This window comes from Penicillium soppii, assembly GCF_028829465.1.
Source record: "Penicillium soppii strain IBT 18220 chromosome Unknown utg000003l, whole genome shotgun sequence".
Lineage (NCBI taxonomy): Eukaryota > Fungi > Ascomycota > Eurotiomycetes > Eurotiales > Aspergillaceae > Penicillium > Penicillium soppii.
Window position 1 is genome coordinate 1,821,101 of NW_026643233.1, and position 23,056 is coordinate 1,844,156.

General features: G+C 48.3%; 10 protein-coding genes across 10 annotated transcripts; 5 read left to right on the forward strand and 5 right to left on the reverse strand.

Moving 5' to 3' along the window:
- Nucleotides 1-651: 651 nt before the first annotated feature.
- On the reverse strand, nucleotides 652-2,701 carry N7529_002824 (putative alpha-L-rhamnosidase A; the record flags this gene model as incomplete). Its single annotated transcript, XM_057238352.1, has 2 exons — nucleotides 652-1,521; nucleotides 1,574-2,701. 2 exons carry the CDS (start codon nucleotides 2,699-2,701, stop codon nucleotides 652-654), a joined length of 1,998 nt encoding a protein of 665 aa, XP_057100963.1.
- A 644-nt stretch (nucleotides 2,702-3,345) lies between these two features.
- Nucleotides 3,346-6,285, reverse strand: N7529_002825 (Zn(II)2Cys6 transcription factor; the record flags this gene model as incomplete). The annotated part of the gene is made up of 6 exons (XM_057238353.1): nucleotides 3,346-3,432; nucleotides 3,492-4,450; nucleotides 4,503-5,824; nucleotides 5,880-5,906; nucleotides 5,956-6,063; nucleotides 6,176-6,285. The coding sequence occupies 6 exons, from the start codon at nucleotides 6,283-6,285 to the stop codon at nucleotides 3,346-3,348; spliced, it is 2,613 nt and encodes an 870-aa protein (XP_057100964.1).
- A 566-nt stretch (nucleotides 6,286-6,851) lies between these two features.
- N7529_002826 (androgen-induced gene 1 family protein) lies at nucleotides 6,852-7,911 on the forward strand (the record flags this gene model as incomplete). The annotated part of the gene is made up of 6 exons (XM_057238354.1): nucleotides 6,852-6,929; nucleotides 6,958-7,105; nucleotides 7,181-7,365; nucleotides 7,417-7,468; nucleotides 7,519-7,678; nucleotides 7,725-7,911. The coding sequence occupies 6 exons, from the start codon at nucleotides 6,852-6,854 to the stop codon at nucleotides 7,909-7,911; spliced, it is 810 nt and encodes a 269-aa protein (XP_057100965.1).
- A 418-nt stretch (nucleotides 7,912-8,329) lies between these two features.
- On the forward strand, nucleotides 8,330-9,165 carry N7529_002827 (presequence translocated-associated motor subunit PAM17; the record flags this gene model as incomplete). Its single annotated transcript, XM_057238355.1, has 2 exons — nucleotides 8,330-8,887; nucleotides 8,989-9,165. The coding sequence occupies 2 exons, from the start codon at nucleotides 8,330-8,332 to the stop codon at nucleotides 9,163-9,165; spliced, it is 735 nt and encodes a 244-aa protein (XP_057100966.1).
- A 351-nt stretch (nucleotides 9,166-9,516) lies between these two features.
- Nucleotides 9,517-10,649, reverse strand: N7529_002828 (enoyl-CoA hydratase/isomerase family protein; the record flags this gene model as incomplete). The annotated part of the gene is made up of 4 exons (XM_057238356.1): nucleotides 9,517-9,667; nucleotides 9,720-10,076; nucleotides 10,157-10,267; nucleotides 10,327-10,649. 4 exons carry the CDS (start codon nucleotides 10,647-10,649, stop codon nucleotides 9,517-9,519), a joined length of 942 nt encoding a protein of 313 aa, XP_057100967.1.
- A 1,091-nt stretch (nucleotides 10,650-11,740) lies between these two features.
- On the forward strand, nucleotides 11,741-12,263 carry N7529_002829 (DUF3602 domain-containing protein; the record flags this gene model as incomplete). The annotated part of the gene is made up of 3 exons (XM_057238357.1): nucleotides 11,741-11,777; nucleotides 11,827-12,030; nucleotides 12,097-12,263. 3 exons carry the CDS (start codon nucleotides 11,741-11,743, stop codon nucleotides 12,261-12,263), a joined length of 408 nt encoding a protein of 135 aa, XP_057100968.1.
- Nucleotides 12,264-12,815: 552 nt separating this feature from the next.
- Nucleotides 12,816-14,169, reverse strand: N7529_002830 (uncharacterized protein; the record flags this gene model as incomplete). Its single annotated transcript, XM_057238358.1, has 2 exons — nucleotides 12,816-13,955; nucleotides 14,101-14,169. 2 exons carry the CDS (start codon nucleotides 14,167-14,169, stop codon nucleotides 12,816-12,818), a joined length of 1,209 nt encoding a protein of 402 aa, XP_057100969.1.
- Nucleotides 14,170-15,854: 1,685 nt separating this feature from the next.
- On the reverse strand, nucleotides 15,855-19,059 carry N7529_002831 (uncharacterized protein; the record flags this gene model as incomplete). The annotated part of the gene is made up of 4 exons (XM_057238359.1): nucleotides 15,855-17,161; nucleotides 17,211-18,026; nucleotides 18,090-18,561; nucleotides 18,613-19,059. The coding sequence occupies 4 exons, from the start codon at nucleotides 19,057-19,059 to the stop codon at nucleotides 15,855-15,857; spliced, it is 3,042 nt and encodes a 1,013-aa protein (XP_057100970.1).
- Nucleotides 19,060-19,867: 808 nt separating this feature from the next.
- On the forward strand, nucleotides 19,868-20,694 carry fmn1 (riboflavin kinase; the record flags this gene model as incomplete). Its single annotated transcript, XM_057238360.1, has 3 exons — nucleotides 19,868-19,984; nucleotides 20,100-20,303; nucleotides 20,398-20,694. The coding sequence occupies 3 exons, from the start codon at nucleotides 19,868-19,870 to the stop codon at nucleotides 20,692-20,694; spliced, it is 618 nt and encodes a 205-aa protein (XP_057100971.1).
- Nucleotides 20,695-21,102: 408 nt separating this feature from the next.
- Nucleotides 21,103-22,669, forward strand: N7529_002833 (dienelactone hydrolase; the record flags this gene model as incomplete). Its single annotated transcript, XM_057238361.1, has 3 exons — nucleotides 21,103-21,472; nucleotides 21,571-22,257; nucleotides 22,332-22,669. The coding sequence occupies 3 exons, from the start codon at nucleotides 21,103-21,105 to the stop codon at nucleotides 22,667-22,669; spliced, it is 1,395 nt and encodes a 464-aa protein (XP_057100972.1).
- Nucleotides 22,670-23,056: the final 387 nt, after the last annotated feature.

Genomic DNA, 23,056 nt, shown 5'->3' on the forward strand with positions numbered 1-23,056 from the left:
AATTAATTGTCTTGTATGTTCCTCGTTGTCTGGGTTTTGCAAATTGGGTATGTATGATGTCTCACTCAGTTGATATCTATTGGCCTGGGAGCTCTACTCATTTTCCGAACTATAGCACTCTTTTTCAAGTGAAGTAGCCAACCAAAGATTTCAGCATCCTTTTCTAAATAAGGATCGTTGTTGCAGCAAATTTTGTCAGCCATGAAAGAGTTCGTGGCATCAAATGTGGAAGACGTGAAAGTTCCGGTACAATGGCATATATTTCTTCTTGATTCGCACATTCGCAGTTTGCAGTTTACATATTACAGGAGCTGTTTTCACACCTCACAAGTTTGTTACTGCCGAGACCTTTCTATAGAAGCAGGAAGTTAACCATTGAAAACATTGTTTGTTTCAGAGAATGAACCAATGTATCAAAGATTGGGGACTACTCTGTACAAGACTCGACAATCAAAAGATAGTCACAATTAATGGGCAATACTTGGCGAGTGACTAATAAAAGGCCCTCTAGTTGATGTACCAATCGCTATCAAAGTAGGCTGACCCTGTAGCTAGGTGAGTTGTCTATTCGTCGCGCACATTGTGAGAGATCTTAATATGATTGAATCATATAATCGAGTACTGTTTTGAAGCTCATAGAATCGCAGAAATCTATTGACTATGCAACTCCCAGGTGCCCCCGCTCAAGCCAGTGGCTGAACCATTCAAAAGTGCAGTCTGTTTCCCACTCTTAGACACCAGCACGCCCTTAGTACCCGACAAGAAGACTTCTCCAGTAGTATTGGACGGAGTTGTGAAAGAGAAACGACTGTACTTTCCACCAGAATGATGGAATGACGTGGAAAACTTCCCACGAGAAGTCGAAAAGCCAGCATCAACAGTAGTCAGATTTCCCGGTTGTGGCGCAATAGTCCAGGTAGAGCCGCCCGCTCCAGTCAATTGAATACCTGCCGCATACGCAGTCAGAGCATATGTCGGGCCCGTGGACCACCCGTGCGCATGGGAAACGCGCGGGTCATTAGTATATGGTGCGTAGTGCAAGGACCCATCAGTTGAATAACCTTCAATGAAAGTAGATTGAGTCATCCGCGGGTCTTGCAGCATAAAGCCCCATTGTAGACGGATCAAATCCAAGGCTGAGTTGGCCTCGTTGGCGAGGTAGTGTGCTTGCAGCTCGAAGCCGCCGATAAAAGGCGATACGGTCTTACCGGCTTCTGGGGCCGGTGCTCCGTACTTACCCCAGCGCGCTTTCAAAGCACTGGATATGGTGGAGCTTTGCTTATCTGACCGTGTCAGGTTTGCTTTGATAGCCCATACGTTTCCATCCTGGGGATGGAGAGTTGTAGTTTCGTTGTCAATGTAGAGTCCGCTCTTGTCATCCCAGAGTTTCTGGTTGGCGGCAATCTTGATCTTGGATGCGATTCGCTTCCATTGTGCAGCAGAGGATGTATCTTGGAGCTCCACCGCAAGCTTCTGCGCATCCTGGAGGACATAGTATAAGATGGAGTTCGCTTCGATATTCTGGATGCCTGGTTAGAATCTCCTTATCTATTAAGATAGAGTTGGTACTTACATGTCCTCCCATGCCAAATCGTAACCAGTCAGCGCTGGCGGTGATATTTGCTAGGCCGGTGCTGTCCACGCTGGATACAGCCCACTGCACGCCTAGCTTATACTGAGACCAGTGGCGGGAAAGCCAATCCTTGTCACCAGAAAAGCGGTACAGATATGAAGCGCCAATCAGACTGTGAAGGTGATATGTATAGCTCACAGTGTCAAAGAATGGCTTTCCCGCATAAGGTAGCTGGCCATTGGCTTTTTGCAAGACAAAGAGAGCCTCCAACGCCGTACGAACGCTGTACAAGTCTCCGGTACTGACAGCAATACTCTCGAGGGCAATGGACATATCACCAGGCCAAACGAGACGGTCGCGTTTTGCGCCATCGGTGATCGTGCTGGTTCCATTGGTGATGGTGTAGTTGTTCCACCAGGTATCAGTCTCAGGCAATTCGATATGGTCCGAAGAGCTAATCTCACCCAAATGCACAAGCGAGTTGCCATGTTTGGGATTGATTGTGCACAGCTGATTAGTATACGCGCCAGCATACCAGATCTTGTTGACAAGATCATCATCCGAGTGGAAGTACCCGGTGTAGGCGCGGAGATCTTGATCCGGGGCAGCGGTATAGTTCACCCGGAGACTGTGCACCGGCACGGTCGCAGTCGTGTTACTCACTACTGTAAGGTAGCGGAAGCCGCCCCGAAGATACTTCTCCTCAGGGGTGTACTCTCCAGCCCCTTTACCGACTGGGAACCATAGAGGAGTGTCCAAGCCAGCATCGGCAGTTCCATCACTGGCTTGGTTGCTGATGTACAGACTTGATTCGCAGAAAGTGACACCCAAAAAAGCAGATGAAGATGAGGCATGTCCAACATCTAGAGAGACGAGGCCAGCCACATTCTTGCCAAAGTCATATGTGACGGACGAAACGCCGCGGAATGTGGCCCCATCGCCGGAGGATTGGGTGAGGGATTTGGCATTGGCTACTGACCCATTCACACTATGAACGGAGACCGGAATCAGATTTCGCGACTTTGGGGCCAGGATGTATTGCTCGTACGGCACGCCAGAAGATGCGGCCACCATAAGGGGCCCCAGGAGCAAGGCGGCGACATACATGATGGGGAGGGGGGGAATCAACTAAGCGACTGCTCCCAACAAACAATATACTCAATGTAGGGAAAAAAAAGAGAGAAAGTCATTGCATTGCACCTGGGCAATTCTTATATTTAGAGGCCGCATGGTTTATCTCCCTCTCGATTTCCCTGACGCAAGGCATCTTGCATAGCTTTCCATAAACCAAGGTAATGATAGGACTGAGCCTAAGTTCGGGATAATCAAGACCGGGTGGCAGTAAAATGAGCAGAGGAATATTGATCATTTGCAGTGACTCCACATTTCACATCGGTTGATCAACTAACCGACATGCCGATTGTGACGAAAGTGTGGGGATTGGAAGTCTCGGGGCAATCTACGGCGGGTTGAGGGCTACACTGCGCTGAAATATGATCTGGTGCAGAACATATTTTACTTTTTGGTGTAGAAGCTGAGTTGGAGTTTATTTGAAAGGCCCATAGTCCGACAAATGATTTATTCCTTGAGTGGTTGAAACTCCTATGGACAACTGGCTACCTAAATATTCTTTGAATATGGTGAGTTGGTCATGTTTAATAAATTGATACATCGTTTCATACAAGGTCATCATACATGGGCGTCTGCAGTTTGCAAATATCACCTAAGTAGCCAGCAGACACATACACTTTATATACCAAGTAAAAGAAGGGCTACCCCAAAAACTGTCCCCCGGCCAATGCAATCCAGGGCATTTTCCTCTCCCAGCAATGCTGCATGAGCTGGCGGGCATTTTGAATCTAATAAGCTAGCGTTAGAACAACTTCACGATAGACCACGGACAGATTGCATAGCGTACCTGTTTCATACCCGAGCTCTCTAGTATGAAGAATCGGTCCAAAAGCTTTGACCTCTGGCCCGCATCCCTCGACTCACAACCGGCCGTGAACAAGGGAAACAGAGAACAGACCTCAGTGGCTGCGCCGGGGCGCATTCGCCCAAGAGCATCAACTAGCTTGCGCAATACTTCCTTCACCGGGAAGGAATTGGGCGAAGAGCCTAGCACCCGTCGATGGAGATGCAGGAGACCAGCGAAGCGGAATGCCTCCTCGATAGCGATCATGTCCGAGGACTCAACACCCTGGTGATGCTCTGGATTGGCATGAGCGCGTTCGCTGATCCCATCAATCTCACCAAGTACCGATTGGGCCTCCAGGACCATATCTGCAGATGCATGCCAGTCATGCCTAAAATTACCCATCTCGTCAAATCGTTGATTATCGCATTCCTGCACCAGCCGAGCAAGACGAATCAAGAATACTCCGGTTCTTGGCGTAAATCCAGTGAAGCAGTCAACTGCGAACTCATCATGGTCATCAGACGACGAACAGGCCGTCAAGATGGAATGATATATCGCTAGAGGAGGACCCGCTTGGCGACATGACAGGGATCCCATGGTGTCCAGATAACCTAACCAGCGGGAGAAAAACGCGCCGATTCTGTTCCCTGGCTGTGCCATGTCCTCGCTTCGTGCGATGAAAAGGTCACGAGCAAGCTTGAGGTGGCTCTTCCAGGTGATCGGCGCCTCGAAGGTCCCAGGGGAAACGATCTTTAGTGATAGCAGCATGATGGCAGTGGCCAAATGGCTGTCAGTGATGTCGTCGTGCGATGACTCCAATGCCACTCGCAACGTCGGGAAAACTCGACTGACCCAGTGGGCAATCCGATTAGCTGGCTCAGGGTGTCCCAAATACCGAGCACGATGACTAGCAGAGTACGCAAGCAGCAAATTGAGAAGGTTCGAATCGCCAATTGCCACTTCGCGGTCAGCATTTCGAGTATGGACTTGTAGAAAGGTAACACGACTTACTTGAGGGCAAGACCGAAATGAAGGGGTTGTTGTCACAGTTATGGGGAACAAGCATGCGGGCAGTGTGATTGAGGAAATGATGGAAATACATCAGGTTGATGGGGTTCTCCAGCAGCGAAGATGGAAGAGGAGATAGATACCTTGGAATATTGATGGGTACCGGGGAAGAATAATAGCCACTGCAGAACTGGGCCTGCACTTCCGGAACTGGTTGAGAGGTGGTCGACTGTGATGCTTCCTGGTTGTGCCACCGAGAGCTGATCAAATCCAACGCATAGTTGATGTCTATGGCTGCGTGGTCGTTGTTGAATGTCAGGTCCTGGTCCGGGCGCCCAGAGTCTAGTCCATAATTGTCGGTCACGCTGTTTAAGTATGTTTGCCATTTGTTCTGGGCGAGTGAAGACTCATGAGATTCTTGATCATCTTCTCCCGTGCTGTTCGGCATGCTGTCGGTCAATATTCGATGATCGCGGAGCATTTCATTCTGATAGTCGTGTGCAGATCCCATGGTTGTGGGGGTCCCACCTAGTCTGGGAGATGACGCTGCATTACTTCCCGCAAGTGACACTTTGTGTGGATCGAAAAGCAACGTATGTAGGGCGCCGGCCTCTTGGGGACTGTGAGAAATACCGCCGTTCTCTGATATCGGTCTTACTGCAAGATGCATCCCATGATCTTCGTGTGGTTCGTGGACAAGTTGGCCTTCATCTTGAGCGTGGAAACTGGACGAATCTGGCTGGTGGTCGGACCCATCGACAGAGTGACGTATGAAGGAGACTGGCTGTGACATCGTGTTTGTGTGGAACGCAAAAGCAGAAAGTGACCCGAGGCCAGATCCCTGAGCAGTGGAAGGGGGGAAAGAGGTGCTATCAAAACTCTGTTGTCCAAACTGGTATTGTGCCATAGGCCCAGAGGCTGAGGTCGTCAACGGTGGAGATTGCTCCTCCCAGCTTGTGGCAAACCGAGTGTCTCGTTGACTTGGCGAAGTCACTCCATCAGATCCAGGTCTGGGAGAGTCAAAGAGGCCGGCGGGCGCTGGTGTACTGGGCGATATTGCTTGTGGGGAAGCCAGGTCCCCTGGGATGGTATCGGCAGCCGCATCTGCGGGGTTGCTTGTCGGGGTGGGAAACGATATTGGGCTCATAGTGTTGACGGAAAAGGAATCTGAGAACCCAATGACGGCGCCCCCATAGCTACTGGATTGAGAATTTGGTGAGTCGACTGACATACGTTTCGCCCTTCCTCCCCAATTCAACCGGACACTATAGTCACAAGGTTCACCCTGCCTTTGACAATTCAGACAAGCAGGCTTTTCCTCACCACTGTGATGGAACATTAGCCATGTTTATTCATCATGGTGGAAACAGCTCGTCCTACCATTTCACTTTCCGTGCTTTGCAAGGCCTAGTGATATTGTTAGTCTGGGCCATTCTTGAAACGATTGAATGCTTACTCACCAACATCCTTTGCGGCTTCGACGTTTCGGTTCTGGCGCACCAGGCCTTCTAGGACGAGGCATTGCACGGCAAAGGGCGTCTGGTTGATTCCCGATGTCTGCAGACTAAACACAGCGACAATTCAAGAAGACTGGAAACAGCCTAATGTCACGATGTACTACCTTGTCTTACAGATTCAATTTATGAATTCTGTATCCCGGTCTAATCGAGGCTCACGCCGTAATCACGTCACAGTTGGCGCGCTTTCTACGTTTCGAGCCTCGTTGACCCCAAGTAGCGATAAAGCGATAATCGACCAGACACCCACACCTAGTAGACAAGCACATCGAGGTGTGGGAGGGAGATGTGCCAGATAAAGTATGAATACCACTGCTCTTCAGCAATGGCTCAATGAAGGAAAAGCAATGCAAAGCTGATAGTAATGATCTTGACGATCCCAGATCTGAGACTGGAGTCAAGTTCAATAGATTGACCAACCAGTAAATGGATTGAATCAAAATTGCAAAGAAATAGAAGGAAAGTCACACAATTTTCAGCCCAAAAAAGAATGTTTCTGGAAGTGCCGACCAAAAGTGTGGGGAAGCACTACATGGTGGATGGACATTTGGGCACCTGGGCAAGCTCTTAGTAAGAGGGCATAGACATAGATAAGATAACGCATTATTATTATTCCGTCACCCCGGACCGGCATACCGCGGAAAGCCGGCTTTTTCCGCGGCAAGCCGATTTCTTCCGATAGTCACGTGTGGCTATGTTGGGCGGTCTCGGTGCCTCAGAGGTCACTTAATTGGTTCCTAAAGCCGCGCTTTGATAGCAAAAGAGGGTTTGTGAATGGGATTCTTGAGATTACACAAAAAATCAAAAAGATTGGAGCGCTTGTGTTCAACTCGATATGGCTGAAGCTTTGATCAATAGGCACCCGCTCCAGCGACTGCCGAGTCCTTCTCGGACTTTTTCTGCTTTGGTTCATGTGAGTACCATGGTCCTTTCTCCTCAAGTTTCCCGTTTCAGGAACTGACGGGTTGGCCTCCAGCTGGCTGGACTTTCAAGCTTCTTATGGTCTTTCAAATAGTATGAAACCCCTCGTTTCTTTACCTAAACAAGTTGCTAATATGCCTGCAGCTTGCATGACAACCCCAACGAGGCGTAAGCTTTGATCCATCAATCTATTAAATTATGTCCAAGTGATTATCTGCTAAGGCTGGTTTCACAGTAACCAAGCATATGGTTGGCATTTTCAATATTTAACTGTCATTGGCCTGTCATTGTCAACCCTCACGTTTTTCGTTGCCCTACTGGCGGATATTACCTTGTCCCGCCGACTGTTTTTACTCAAGAATATCCTTTCAATATGCAGTGCTCCACTCGAGGTCTTGATTAGTATCTTGTACTGGGGTCTTCGCTTGGTAAGGACTTAGATCCAATCTCAATTCGTTTTTATCTAATTCCTCTACCAGATCGATGAACGTTTGGTGGTTCCCGAATGGGTCGTCATTCCTCTTCATGCCGGTATGTCAGATCAGAACATCCCATCACGACTTGCTTTAACATCACTCTAGATATAAGCCTCCACGCAACCCCATCGGTGGTGATGTTGATTGATCTACTGCTGCTCTCGCCACCGTGGACAATTTCCATAATTCCTGCGCTCGCAGTATCTGGCACCATTGCTTTCGGGTACTGGTTTTGGATCGAGCAATGCTTCGCCATCAATGGATGGTATGTCTGCATGACCCGGATCTAGTAACGCTACTAATTTATCAAGGTACCCATATCCGATCTTCGAAGCTCTGCCCACCGAAGGCCGCATTGGTCTCTTCACTCTCAGTGCCACTGTGATGGCACTTAGCACCATAACCCTTAAATGGTTATTTGGACGTGTCAATGGCTTCGGTAGCCCTATCCAGCCGCAATCTCGCCCAGGTGATATCAAGCGCAAGGAAGGTCTATAGAAGCCAGCTTTCTGTGGATTTAGACTGCATAACGACAACTTTATCTATTTGGAAATCTTCAGCAAATTATTTGATAACTTCATACATTTGGAACCCAAGCTTGGTCTCAAAAGGGAATTCGAAAGACCAGCGAGCACTTTCTATCAGGCCATAACGGCCAAAGGATTTTGGTTTTACCTCTCATGTTGCTGTATGACTTTCGGGACGCCTCTCAATATTTCATATAGCTTTCGGGATCACTTTCAAATATAACCAGTTGGATGTTAAGAAACAAAGAGTCTACCTGTCCATGGAGTATAAATTTCACAGATCTTGGCGCGCTTATGTAATACAGTTCTGGTTCCAAGGGCTCCACCTGATTCTCACTTCAGTTCTGCATGACTTAGACCTTCAATTCAGATCAAGCAAACTCCCCTAAATGCATGCCAATTCTATCAGCATGTCCATCCGCACAGCAACGTCTCTCGGTCGGCTAAACTCCGCCGCACCCTCCCTCACCGGAGCCCTCCGCCCCATCCAGCAGACCATTCCCCAGACTGCATCCAAGCAGCTCACACGCCTCAGCTCCACGACAGCTCGTCCACTTGGCTTCGTCACTCTCAACCCAGATTCCCGCCCACAAGCCAAGGCCACTTGTCCCTCAACCACAGGCTTACGATCACAGTCCACCGCTGCTCCTTCCAATGGCGAAGTCAAGCTTGACTGGGACTCTTTCTTCAAGCTTCGCGCTTCTCGCCGCCGCTACTCCCTCGCTTCCTCAATTGTCACTTCCCTCGCCAGTACCACTGCTGGAGTACAGGTTCTCTCCGGCCAGGACCTTGAGGCTCTGGGCGGCGCTGTGATGGGCCTTGATCCATTCGTCGTCCTTGGCTTGGCGACTGCTGCGTGCGGTGCCGCTGGATGGCTAGTCGGCCCTGTTGTTGGCAATGGGGTTTGGGGACTGGTCTACAGAAAGTACAAGCCCTCTGTAAACACAGTGAGTATTCGCAATCCAACAGTCGAATCACATAATTCTCCCGATTCTACCCCAACCATCAGTTATCTTTTGGCCACTAACGCGTTCTATCCGTGCCACAGAAAGAGAAGGAATTCTTTGATCGTATCCGTCGTTTCCGAGTCGACCCATCCACCAACTCGATCGCCAACCCCGTCCCTGATTACTATGGCGAGAAGATCGGTAGTGTGCAGGGTTATCGGCAGTGGCTGAAGGATCAGCGGGCTTACAACCGCAAGCGTCGCAACTTCATCGCCTAATGCTATCTCATCTACCTGTGATGTTGGAACTTTTCTTTTCTCTGTCTCATTTGTGTCCATATAGTTAAATTCTCTGGGGATCAACCGAGAACCAATCTGGTGACTTTCTTTTTATGTCCGGGTCGGTGTTTATTTTGTTACATTATCATTAGCGGTCTTGATAGCCGGGGCATTGCAATATATAGGGAATGGCCTTTCATATACCTGTCAGGCTTGGCTACTTTTCGATATACACATTACTTCCGAACGCCATTTGAGACATAACTGCGTTCTTGATAGCGTCCAATCATTTGTCCTCATATCATATTTTGACTATCTGCCGTGCACTTTGTGGATACACAATGTCAAAAGTTACAGCTTGGATGGCAACTTCGCTTTCGGATTTCGTCCTGTGTCAACTTCCGTCCACCAAGGCACATTTGGTGGTGGGTTGTCATCAAGGTTAGCCCTGAAGTTCGGCTTGCGCTTCTCAAAGAACGCGGTAACACCTTCCTTTTGATCCCTTCATGACAGTCAGCGCACTCCGTTCAATATCAAGATCCGCGAACACTTACGGTGCCCCAAACATGTGATAAATAACATGCGACTCCACCAGATGAGCGCTCTCTGCCGAGCCAGTATCACGCCACATCAAAGCACGATTCAGATACGACGAGGTTGGACTAACATTTTCCGCAATCTCGGTAGCCAACTCGAGTGCACGCGGCAACACTTGCGCTGAGTCTGGAAGAATCTCATTGAAAAGGTCGCCGAAATGCTTGGATGATGGTGGAAAGACTCCACCCGTGCTGACGAGATAGCTGGCATTTGAGTAGCCGACAAGACGAGGGAGGAAATACGAGGAACAAGATTCCATTGTTATACCTCGGCGAGCAAAGACGAAGCCATATTTGCCTTTTTCGTAGGCGATTCTGCCATGGGTCAACTATGAATGTTCAAGGTGAAGCCACACGGGCATCCATGTATGCTGCTTTTGGTTTAAGACACTCACCGAATAATCGCCGGTAGAGTCATCGTCATACCAACTCCAACGGCTGAGCCTTGCATGGCTGCAATAGTTGGCTTGCGGCATCGATGGATCGCCAGCGCCACTCGTCCACCCCTGGAATCATCTTAGCCGTGTATACTAGCTACATTGATGTTGTGGATCATTGAACTCACCCATCCCGATGATCGATCATTCTCTCCTTCCCAGCACGGAACCCAATATCGAGGTCTGCGCCAGCACAGAAGGTCTTACCAGCGCCGGTCAAAACAATGACTTTCACACGCTCATCGACATCAAACATGGGAAAGATTTTCTCGAAATCTTGGACCATCTGCCCAGTGAATGCATTTTGGTTTGCAGGGCGATTCAAAGTCACGACCACTACTGGAGTAACTGTCGGTGTACCAGGAGGATAATGAGAGACCACTACATGGCCGGTTGTTTGGATTTTCTCGTAAGAAGGTGGAAGCTCGATGGCACTAGGGTCAAAGATCATGATGAATGAATAGACTGAATAAACTCAAAATCTTTCGTCTTATTAAGGTGCTTTCATATATGTGTCGGTTATTGTTCTCACATAGCAAGCCGCGGCTCGGGCTTTCGGTGTGGGGAAAAGCTGGGGTTTGAGATCCCCGCTGCGGAGTCCTGGCTGTGTACTTTTGACTGAGTACCTCTATAGTACATATAGGCGCAATATACATACGTAGGAGGTATACTAGAGAGGTATAGTATTGTTTATGATCCTTTTCAACTGTTACCTAGGTACATTGTTCACGTAATCATGTGGGGAAATATTGGGTTATACTACATATATACAGTATGGATTTATACATCTTCGAGCGGACATAGTATTCCCGAGGTCCATTTTTGTTTATCAACCAGAAGTTGAAACACAATAATAGTCCATTGAATGACATAGATCCCTGAAAACCACCTGCAGGGAGTCATAATATAGTATATTGGTAACCATTCACAAGCTAGAAAGCATTCCTAGTCTTGATAGAATACAGACATGTGCAGAATAAAACCTGAAGCAATTCGACCTTTCAATATTGAACATGCATTGAAGACAAAATGGTCAGGACACCCTAGGTTGGGACAGGCTACAATATTTGTATGCGGATGATACAGCCTCGTTCACTCTCACTTTATCTCGAATGTAGCGTTGTAAGTATATCAATGGCCATACGATCTTTGTCCTTGCTCCGCGAGTATCAGGTATCGAGGGTAGTAATATGCATACAGCAGATCAAACGGGCTTAATCATCTAGATTTACATCGATTGGAATAGAATCGGATCTCGGACTCTAAATCCTTATCTGATATTCCATTTCCGGTCAGAATCGCCAAAGACGGCGACTGTGAAGAGAATCGCCGGTCCGATCTCGATCGAAGATCTGTAATGGCCATGATAGATGGAAGAAAGTATGCTGGGACTCTGTCGAGGTGTTAGCCAAGAGCCAAGAAAAAAAAGTCTGTCGTCATTCGAAAGATCGGATTTTCACCCCCACAGGCTCCAACCCTTTTTTTCTTTACCCCAAAATTTCCCCCTTTGCTTCTTCACATTCAAGTAACAAAGGGAACAAAATGTCACGAAATATTTCATACGGCCGCGGAGGCGCAGGTAGGTCCCAGGTTCTCACCTCTCACTGAAGTCTGCTAATCCGGACAAGGCAACATCACCCGCCAACACTCCGCGCTCACCCCCAAAGACCTCGTAACCCCAACCATCAAGCAAGAAGTGTACACAACGGGTCGCGGAGGTTCAGGGAACATGGTCGTAAACAAACCCGACCAGCCTGAGCTTGCGCGCGAGAGCCAAGACGTCGAGTCACCACCCCTGCGCGCGCAACAGATCCCCCACCACACAGGCCGAGGTATGTGGCTCGAAAAAACAAGAGATAAGACTTATTGGGTTCGCCCACTGACTCATTCTTCAACAGGTGGTGTTGCGAACGCCTACATCCCCACGGCCGAAGAGGAAGAGCACGAGAAGAAGGTCCAAGAGCAGGAGGCGGAGCTTATGCGCGTGCGAACACAGTCGAAAGATCGCGTCAAGGAGATTGAGCACGAGCGCCAGGAGTTGCGAAGGAATTCACCTTCTTCATAGACTTGGATTCATTGTGTCGGTCTCGATTTCGGGTTCAGTCGCTCTGATGTTTGCCTCGACTGCACGGGTTTGGGGGTGAAAGCTCTTGATGCCTTTGGGATACTCGAGCAGAGAGAAATCACTGCAGGCAGTGGTGCGGGGGTTTCAATCCTGTTCTTATCAGGGCTTAATGGTTTATGCGGTATTTGCTTTTTTCCCTTCTCATTTCTTATCTTTGAAGGGGTTGTCCTATCAGCATCTACATGCTTCACATGACATAAGTGGATGTTGATTGTGGACTCAGGAGTTGGTCTCTCCTTGTTCTTATTACACTTTCTCTCTTTTTCCAGTTTTCACGCTGCAATACTTTGCTTTGGGTGTCCCTACACTTCAGGAAATGACATACTTCATGACAAGCACCCCTTGTCTGCAATTGAACTTATGCTATGTACAAAATCGCCGTCTATGCTAATTACACGCTTCTCATGTCTCATTAGATGCAGCGCTCAAACCAAAATAGAAACAAAAAGCAGATCCCAAAGCAGCCAAATGCAACAAATCTCACTCCCTTTTCTAAGGAATAAAACATCCCATCGCATCGGCCGGCCACCCAATAAGTGCTCTCCACTCAGGCTTCAGCAAATCTCCAATCTCCAACAAGATCCTCGTTGCCCAACTACCCATCCACCACGAATCCCTTAGATGATGCAGAATAACCGCATAATGCGCAAGCACCACAAGTGCGAACGGCTGACGCGCTTCCAGCAGCTCCAAAAATCCGGCAGGGATCCGAAAACTCCAACAGAAGGCAAACACCTTCGGCTCGCCACCTTTCATTAGCTTCTCGAGGTCATGGCTCAAATGCTCGATCGCCGCGTCATATAATGTTTCGTCGTGCGCCGGGTCCTGCCGCGCTTCACAGCCATTCCGTCGACGCAACGATAAGATCACGAGCCGGGACATGTCCGGCATGGTGGGAAGGGGATCTTCAGGCTTTACTAACGGGCTCAGGTCGCCCGTTGCCACGCGGTCTAGCACTGGGGTCATAATGCTGACGAGCCACCGGGTTAGCTGGAAGACTTCGAAGAATTCGTCTAGAATCTCTGGTTCATCCGCGTCGTTGTCGCCATCGACAAGACAGTAGCCGAAGGCGAATACAACCATGAGGCAGCATAAGGCGAAGGTGGCGTCGCATTCGGAGTCTAGGAGGTCGGAGGTTTCGCCGTCTGGGTGGAGGCCGAGAAGGGCCTGGGCTCGGTGGGTACGGGCGGTGTCGAGGTATTGCCAGCGACGGGAGGATGTGCTGGTTGATGCGATATGTAGGGCGGAGAGAGCCAGCAGCCCCTCACGGAGGGCAGGGTGGTGAAGGGAGAGGTTGGGAATTGTTTGTTGCCAGATTCGTTCCGAGTTGCTGTCGCGAGCCATTGATTTGTAGGTTGATGTGCACCAGTGCATCATTAACTCGAGGTCTTGAAGGTGGGTTTCTTCTATGAAAGGGAGGCAGGGTTCAGATTTGGGAGTTGACACCGCCGGTTGGGCCATTGCTAACGGTGTAGACGCCATGGATGTAGAGGCTGAGGTTGAGGTTGATGAGGCGCTGGATATTGAGAAGCGGTGCTTGCTGTCTAGTCGGGTCAATCTTGGTTGTGGTGGATATTGACTGAGCATGTTGCGGTCCTTGCAGTGGATGCAAGCTGGGCTTTGCTCCTTATACTGATCACAACAGATGTTAGCAAGGCATGCGCAAAAGAAACCGCCGGGTGGAGAGAGTCGAAAAGACGAGGGATTGAAGAGTGAAATCGGAGTTGGAAAAATCACCGAGCTTGGTACTTCCGAAGCTTTGTGATGGGTGTCATACTTTGATTCTTCGGCCCGTTTGCATACTGCTCTGGCGACGCTTATTTAACCAGCCGGCAGTTTGTTGCATGTTTAAGTAATGATGGACAGATCAGTCCTTGGTTGAGGGGGGTTTCCTCAATTTGAATTCCAACTATCGCAAACAAGATCAACTGAAAGAGTCAAAGCCCATACTAATACTCTCTTCTAAAAAAAGAAAAGAAAAGAAAAGACAACAGATCGAATTCCTGGTGGGTCATTCTGATTATGGTTATTTTTCCTAAAATGATCTTCCCTTTCCATTCCAACCCACGAGATCCAATCAATGTTGAGATGCGCCGAGTATCAAAAAAGGTCGAGGCGTTGGTCCATCCCAATTTGGTAAATGCAGAAGTGGCTCGTGCTTATGACATAAATTAGCCCCCCAGTTCGGATTTTCTCATCAAAGCCTGTACAGAGTATATGGTAACTATATTCGACCTAGGTACATATATGGATGTTTTGATATTTTTGATTTGATCCTCTTCTATTTTTTTTTACCAAAGCTTCGTTATTCAACAGCTGGCCGATGAATGTGCTCCGAGAGTTCGATCCTTACTCCAAACAACTTCGTATTCGTGTTCGATGGGGTTATTCCGGGCTCGCAACCACTGCTGTTTATATATTCACTGGCTGTAAACTCCTTCTCAAAAGAGTATAAGGTAGGAGGCTGATACACATAGACGCTAACCATTTAACCATTTGATTTCAGCCCTGGAGGCAACGCAGCAAGGGGAGAAAATCACCAAAGTAATCACTAGTGACCTATGTACCAAACTGTTTAGTATGTCATCTTGACGCTAGTCATGTGGGACCCGACGCTAACCGGATTCGGGCAGGGGACGAGCCATGCGTTTCCCCAATTAGGACTAGTGGGTTTCATTAATGAGCATAAGGCATAGTCAGTATAATAAAGGTAGAACACAAATTCACCAATGCATACACTTGACTGGACAATATCATACTCCCCCTTGGAAATCGACTTTAATCTATTCCAAGGTTTGCCCATGACATTCCGATGCCCTAACCGCTTGATTATGATGATATATGCATAAACCTTTACCCGATCGATGACTCACTATAAAGGACCATTTTCTAGAAGAAGTTTCGGGACCCCACGCCAAGGAACCCATGCCCAAGAGACCTTGATTATGTTCCGATCGCTTAGATCCTGCGATATGTCATGTTCTCTATTCCTGGCGTCTTGCCCTCATTTGCCGAATGGAGTGAATGTAGGGCTTTGAGACACCCAAATGGGCCGCTCCACTTTCAGTCTCTAACGCTGCTCAATGCTAAACCGAGCAAGTTTCTAGTTTTATCTCCGTCAGGCTGACCCGTCCGTGCGCAGTCAACCTTGCGGTGAGCTTCAAGCTGCGCGTTGGCTTTCGCCAAATCCAGGTAGGATGTACACGGGACGATCAGGGTTACTTTGTTAGATGACGTGCTTAAGGATCCTACCTAGATGGGATCTAATTCATGGTGCTCATGGTGCGTATGATCGCTAGTCTTGATTGGGCTTTTGGACTGTTGAGCAATGGGCCAAAACAATTCGGGTTGTGTAAACTCGCTGAGAATTTCCGAATTTGCATTAGTGGAGACTGAATGTTGGGAGCATTTATTGGCTACATAGATTGATTATAATCTGTCTAGAAAGATGAACAAGGAGAGCTTACTATGTACACGAGCGAATTGAGTGACTATGACGGTCTCAAAATTGTCATATGACACATCTTCCAGCTAGTCCGCCTCGAGGCTCACATTGACATAAGGGACCAATCTCACATCACCAATAAGCCCATTATCACTACGCGGTGGGGTCACGGATGTGACGGAGTTAAGCAGCGGCTCAGTACCAGCACTCTTAATTTCACCAAAAATACTTCGAATGTAATTCCACATCGTGGTGGGAACCACGACTGTGACCTCGTTTCCGCCCTTTTGGAGATATTGACCCAGGTCGGCACGGGGAGCAGCGAGGTCTAGTGGCGGTAGCTGGTGTCCATTGAGATAGAGCCTCGCAGCATGTTGAATAGGCGGAAGAACGAGATAGGCGCCGTCTGCCAAGTCGGATTTGCCGGTCAAAGGCCAACTAAAGCTTGTAGTGTAGTAGCCAAGGCCCGAAGCATTTTTAAGTCCGTCTATCTGGGTCCAGGAGAGGAGCGAAGACAGGTGGTGCGTCGTGTTGTGCTTGGCGGCAACGGTCGCTGCGCTTGATAAATTCTGTGGCGCTTGCCAATGCTCTGCTACTAGCGTCCAGTTGGCTAGTTGGATGGGCCTGTGGATTCCGGTGGGTAGTGTGACTTGTTCACCGCTGGAGAGAGTGATCTTTTGGGTGATTGAGCTGGCCCCGACGTGCAGGACTGCGCTGGAACTCGGACTTCCAGTAATAATGCCGAGCACTGCAGATGATCCTTGAGTAATATGTACTTTGGGTGATTTTCCGACGTCTGTGAGCCCGACAATCACCGTTTGGTTGCCTGCAAGGTTGAGTGGAATGATCACCTGGCCCCCTTTCTGTTGGTAGTTTAGCACAGGGGATTGCGCCCCGGTCCAGGGATTCAAGAAATAGGGCGTCTTGGTGCTGGTAATGGTCACCACGCCACTCGAAGCATTGGTATCACAGAACACAAATGCATAGTCCATGGCGTTCTGGGCATCTTCTCGCCAAGTGGTATACCAGGTGCCATTGGTTTGCACACCGACACGAGGCTTCAAGCGAAGAGATTGAAGCTTCCTGGCGACCTGGCCAGCGGACACACTGTACACATTCTTTGACCGTTTCAGAGCACGGATCGCGTTTTGGACTGCCGAGTTGATGCTTTTATCCTGCGTCGCATACACACCTGGTTCTCCACCACTGAATATGACAGGCAATCCGGCATGAGCATACTTTCGGATGTACCGGACTCCTTCCAAGGTGACATTGCTATCACTGGTGATAATCAAAGCTTTATGTGCTGGGCCTTCAGGCCCTAGAGTGTTGTCTTGAACCTTGGCCTGGGAGAGCGCGAAATTGTCCGGGGACAAATAAGTGTAAGAGTACCCTGCAGAGGTCAGCTAGCATTCGGTACCGCCCCGATCTTAAGAGCATACCAGCATTGAGCAAATCATCCGAAGCATACAAAGTTGGGAAATTGGGATTTGTGGCCGAGACCTTGTTATAAATGGCCACATCAACACGAGGAATTCCAGACTGCTGCAAAAATTGCACTCGGGCGATATACTCCAACACGTCACCAAAGCCGTGATTCCACGATGGTTGTTTGTTAGAATAGGAGTCGGAGAAGACATAGCTGAAGGCAGTGTATCCTGGCCACGTAGTCCCGTAGTAATCACCCGTGTAGGATTGGCCGTGTAGCACAACCTGATTGACACCACCAGCGATGGCACGATTGACTGAGGATAGAAGCTCGGAGTGAGGGTAGTTGTAGGATTCGAGCATGACAGCTCCCATCTCGTTGGATATCACACGTTTTCCAGCCAGGTTTGCCGGTCCAGAAAATTGTCTGTAGCCATCGATGTTGTTGCCGAACTGCAGGCTCTCACATTCAGGAGCATTGACAAAAGGGATATTTGCCTCCATGTCCATGGGCAAATTGTAGGAGACTTGCGCTGACGTTTGGAGGTTGAGTTTTGATGTCACCCAGCTGGTTATCTCTTGCAGGTAATGGCGATACCCTTCCACCAGGGCTCCTCGGAAGTCATTGAGATAGCCAAGTCCCTGATCCGGAGTATTGAGGAGGCATCGAATATACCCGGGCTGGGTACTTTGGATATTGATGTTGTTGTCACCATACATCACCAGTGGTAGGAATGGATTTAGATTGTATCCATTTTTTGATTGGAAGACATCCGGAAGCGAAGGCGTCCACGCCATATCTGAGGTCATCTCAATGCTATCCTCCCATGCTGAAATTGAATTAGTCAGTACATTGAAAGCAGACAAAAACAGTTTTGAAATCGGAGGCATACCGTAGTTGCCAACCTCTTTGAGAAGTTCTAAGGTCTCCGTATCAAGTAGGTGAGTCTCCCAAAATTTAGTAGTGACTTGGGCTCCACGACTACTGTAATGGTCCACAATATATGAGCCATTGGCAGTTATGTCCGTGACATTGAGATTTGTGAACTCCAGGTTCTTACTGTGTGTCTGAAGTTGATAGAATGCGAAGAGTCGATAAGAGGTTTGAACAGGTGCCAAGTTCAACGAGACTCGGCCCGCGGAAGACACTTTATCAGTCCACTCTGTCAGACTTCCATTTTTGAGTATTAACTCCAAGTACCATGTCTGTGGCGTTCCAATGAGCGAGTCTTCAGCATATGGGAGGGTGCGATTCTTTGATGTGAGAACTTCAGCCGACACCAGCGCAACCAATTCACCAGTACCCCAACCAGGTACGACACCATCGAATTGTCCATTCGATGAAAAAACAGCAGAGGAAGATACCTTAAAAAGTGTAAGTGTAGTATCGAGTCGATTCAATTAGCTTAGACTCACTAGATCCCACATGAGACCCTCATCATTTGGATCTGCTGGCACACCCTGTCCCTGATTTGGGCCCAATGCAAAGTCCATAGCTAACCCAGCCTCTTTGTGTGCTTTCAGTGCAGCTAGAAATATTTTTTTATACGCAGCTGTGCCAAATCCATACTTAGACCAATCACCACCAGCAGGCTCAGATCCCAGTGCACCGCCATAGTTGTAGAAGGGTAAGAACTCAACTCCACCAGCACCTATGGCACCGGCTGCTTTGATGTCCTCCTGTACAATTTCTGGGTCGACACTAGCATCCGGAAGCCAGTAACGGAAACGGGGTCGGAGACGTGCAGCTGGGTCTTTGAAAGATCCTCGATCGACTGGCGCATTGGTTTGATCATTGGTGTCGGCGAGTGCAGATTGCAAAAGCAACAGTGCACCTAGCAATTTCAATATGGCCTGCCCCATGGTCTTGGTAACTAAAAAGGACCAGAAATAGAGGAATTCATCTGTTTGGCATGCTGGGCCAAGATGCCTTTAATGGGCAAAGCATAGCAAGTCCTGGGTATGGCTATATCGATGGCTCGGGCTGCTTCACCCCGATGACCAGGGCAAGCGATGGAATAGTACGTTCCCCGGATGAGTGGGCCTCGGCAGATGTTGATCTACATCCAAAGCCAAGTACGAAAATGACACCGTATTCGTGTACTATACCTATATTGGGGTGAAGATTCGCCACACAACTCGGTGTGAACTTGACCGATTTATGCACTCTCCGCAGGCTAGCTAACTACCCCGCGGAGAACCTTGCTAGTACTGAGTTTAAAGATTCCTCGATTCTCATCAAGCTCGGATAGAGCGGTCCACATACCGTTTTACTATGATCCATAGATCAAGCGATAAATGCACTACTCTTGTGGGCTTTTTAACGTTGAACGTCCTAGTGATGCCTCTGTTGAACTTTGCAATTCGGCATTTGGGTTTGCGGGATGTTCTCTCCTGATAAAAAGAAACTGTACCATGGCAACAGTATGCTCGCGAAGATGTAATACACGTTGATACAGTAGTGAAATTGGTCCACTGATGCCTTGTACTCCAGGTGTCGTATCACACCTTATCGCGATAAACCCCCCACCATTGAGGATCAATCTGTCAACAGCATCACGCCGAACCATTCCAAGGTTGCTCAATCGTACAATCACTTGGACGAATTTATCAGCATAAACGTCCTTTTCACTCCCATTTCATCCCCATCACTCTCCCAACAGAGTCCGTCATGCCCTCCGACAAACCGCGAGACCGGGTAGCCGGCCCCGACGAAGGCCCCGAGGCTCCCTACCCCGTGCGATTGTCCGGTCCTGTGATCAAAGGATTCGGACGCGGAAGCAAAGAAGTACGTTTTCGGTTTCGATTGTGAACATCCATTCTGCTGGCGTCATGCACGCAGTGCACAGCACCAATACCTCAAAGCTGGACGTGTAGCTGACTCACTGTTCCAATAACTACAGCTAGGAATTCCTACCGCCAATATTCCCGCCGATGATCTATCAGAAAAACACCCAGAATTAACAACTGGTGTATACTATGGTGTTGTCGCACTGGACCCGAAAACATACCACCATGATTCATCGCCGGATACCTCTGCGGTGATCTTACCAGCTGTATTGAGCATTGGATACAACCCATTTTATAAGAATACTGTGCGATCAGTGGTATGTTACATATATCCATCCATCATAAAACACCGACATCAATATATGCACTTGCGATCTGAAGTTTCCGGAAAAGGTTGCTGACCCAATGAAGGAAATTCACATCATGCCCGCTCTCACGGAACCATCCCCGACCGCCGAGAGCCAAGAAGGCCAAACCAAGTTCAATCGACTACCCGACTTTTATAAAACGCAACTCAATCTATTGATTCTGGGCTATATCCGACCCGAGTTTGATTATGTTTCGCTGGAAGCGTTGGTTGAAGATATTCGGGTTGATTGTGAAGTCGCACGAGCAAGTCTCTTGCGTGATGCTTACAAGGCGTATCTTGTTAATGGCGAAACACCCACGCTCAGCGATGACCGTAAGTGGTTGGTAACCTTTGATTAAATGTGGGGGCTGCATAGGGCTGGCAAGGGGTGAGATCATCCTGCATCGCGGGTTTGATTTCCGTAGCGCAGATCAATAGAGTAGAATGATGTTTATTCTATAAATGAGCATATCATTTTACATGTTACTTGCACAAATAATAGCATACAATATATTCGTAGATATATAGGTGTATGATACATATATTTATGTATGCAATTTCACAATCTTATCAATGTAACTCGACGACGTCACACCAAGAAACCCTAAGCATTGGCATCCACAAGGCAGGCATTTTTGTTTCTTGACATATGTAATACCAAGAACCTCAATCCGAGTGATCCGAGCAGCAATTGAAAACACATAAGGAGGTTTAAGGCACCCTCTCCAACCCACGACCCATATCATACCAACCGCATCCGGACAAACATGAATAACGTATTCCGGCGCCTCACACGACGACGAGACCAAAGCTCCAGCAGTAGCCCACCAGAGCAAGCAGATACTACGGGACCCAATTTCACAGCCTCACATCCGCATGGTTTACAGCGAACTATCAGCTCAAGCTCCAAACGCAGCCGGCGCTACGAAGAACCATTGCCTCGACATCTCATATTGGTCTCCGACACGGCGGAGTTTGATCCTAAGATAATCCACCGCTTCCAAGAAGAAGGATTTGATGTGATTTATCTCCCCTTCCTGGGGTGTGGAAATTCAGAGAAAGACCGCAAGGCACTGGAAAATGCAGTGCATCTGAAAGAAGATGAGCTCGAGACTGGGGAGCGTTATGCGATTGTCGGTATGTTCTCTGTCTTTTTTCTGTCGTAAACGAGGTCAATTATCAGAGCCAGCTCCATATATATTCACGTACCAATGCTAACTCTATATCTATCTCAGCATACCACCGTCCGGCATACCTCCTTCTAGCCTCGCACCATCTAACATTTAGCAACACAAACCCTTTCCCACGACTCTGTGCCTTAATCGCATATTACCCTATCCCATCGACAGACCAATTTACCTACCGGGAAAAGGACAACTGTTCGCCGCCAGGTTGCTCCGACACAGGCGCTATCTTTGACCCAGGCCCTCAATCGACTTACCTTCCAATCCAGATCCACATCCCGGGCCCGCGAGTCCAACGCTGCGCATTATGGCCATGGATCAGTCTCAGTGCTTCAGAGGGAGACGTCACCCACAAGAAGAGGCACCGATGCCATGTGTATTCGTATGCCGGATCCAGAGCCGGATTCGCGGAGAGGGATATTTCGGAAGAAAAGTTGAAGGAGGTAGACGAAGAACTCAATGACGAAGATGAGATCAGTTCGCGGCTCGCATGGGGTCGAGTATTGGGTTGTTTGCGACGTTCGTTTGGGGTTGGTAGTCATTGGGCCGTTGTCGATATTGAGACGGTTTGGGAGGAGTATTGGGATCGGGTTTGGGGGGAGTTGGAGAATCGGAGGGAGAGTCATGGAAGTGTGACGGAATCTGCCGTTGACATGTTGACCAGAAATGGTCACTATGGTGAACATGGTAGTCCCGCTGGGGAATCGTGTGTCATGTGTATTCCGACCATGGCTGGAGGTGAGTTTTGAGACTTCAAAATTTCAAACATTATTCCAGTTTCTACTTTGGATGTGCTCGCTAATACTTCCCAGGCTCGACAATCTCATCTCTGAGGGATTTCTTCGCTTATGCCTTTATTCCTGCTGGCCCAGCCGATCAGCGAATTCGTCTCTTATCGCGTACTGTGGGCTCTGATCGAATCGTGGACGAGATTCTGTTTTCTTGTCGTCATACAGCAGAGATTCCATGGTTGCTCCCGGGTGTTTCGCCGTCGGATCGAGATGTGAAGGTCGTTATTGTTGTTGTCGCAAGCTTTTGTGCTAGTCGAATTAGTCGCCAAAGCCTGTACTGGGACCAGGCGAATGTGCTCGCACAGATTGGAATTTTGGATCATGGGCTTTTGCCAATGGCTCAAGGAAAGCATGAATAAATTTGGAGATTTTGTTGAAGGTGAGGATAACAAGAGAGGTAGGAGAGGGAGGAGGTGAAAAAGAACAAGGGGAGATTTATAGTCCCAGACAATGCAGTTCCTCCGTTCTGCGTCCAACGCTACAAATGTGCCATTGAAAGCATGGAACGCATGGAATTACCATGAATAGATGGAAGAAGAAGAAGAAGAAGAACAAGAAGAAGAAGAAGAAGAAGAAGAAGAAGAAGAAGAAGAAGAAGAAGAAGAAGAAGAAGAAGAAGAAGAAGAAGAAGAAGAAAAAAAACCCATGGAACATGGTTCATCATTGATCATTGTAAATCATGAAGCTTGACACACTGTGAATATAACTATATTTGATTTTAGTGGATATCAACAAACGCTATCAGG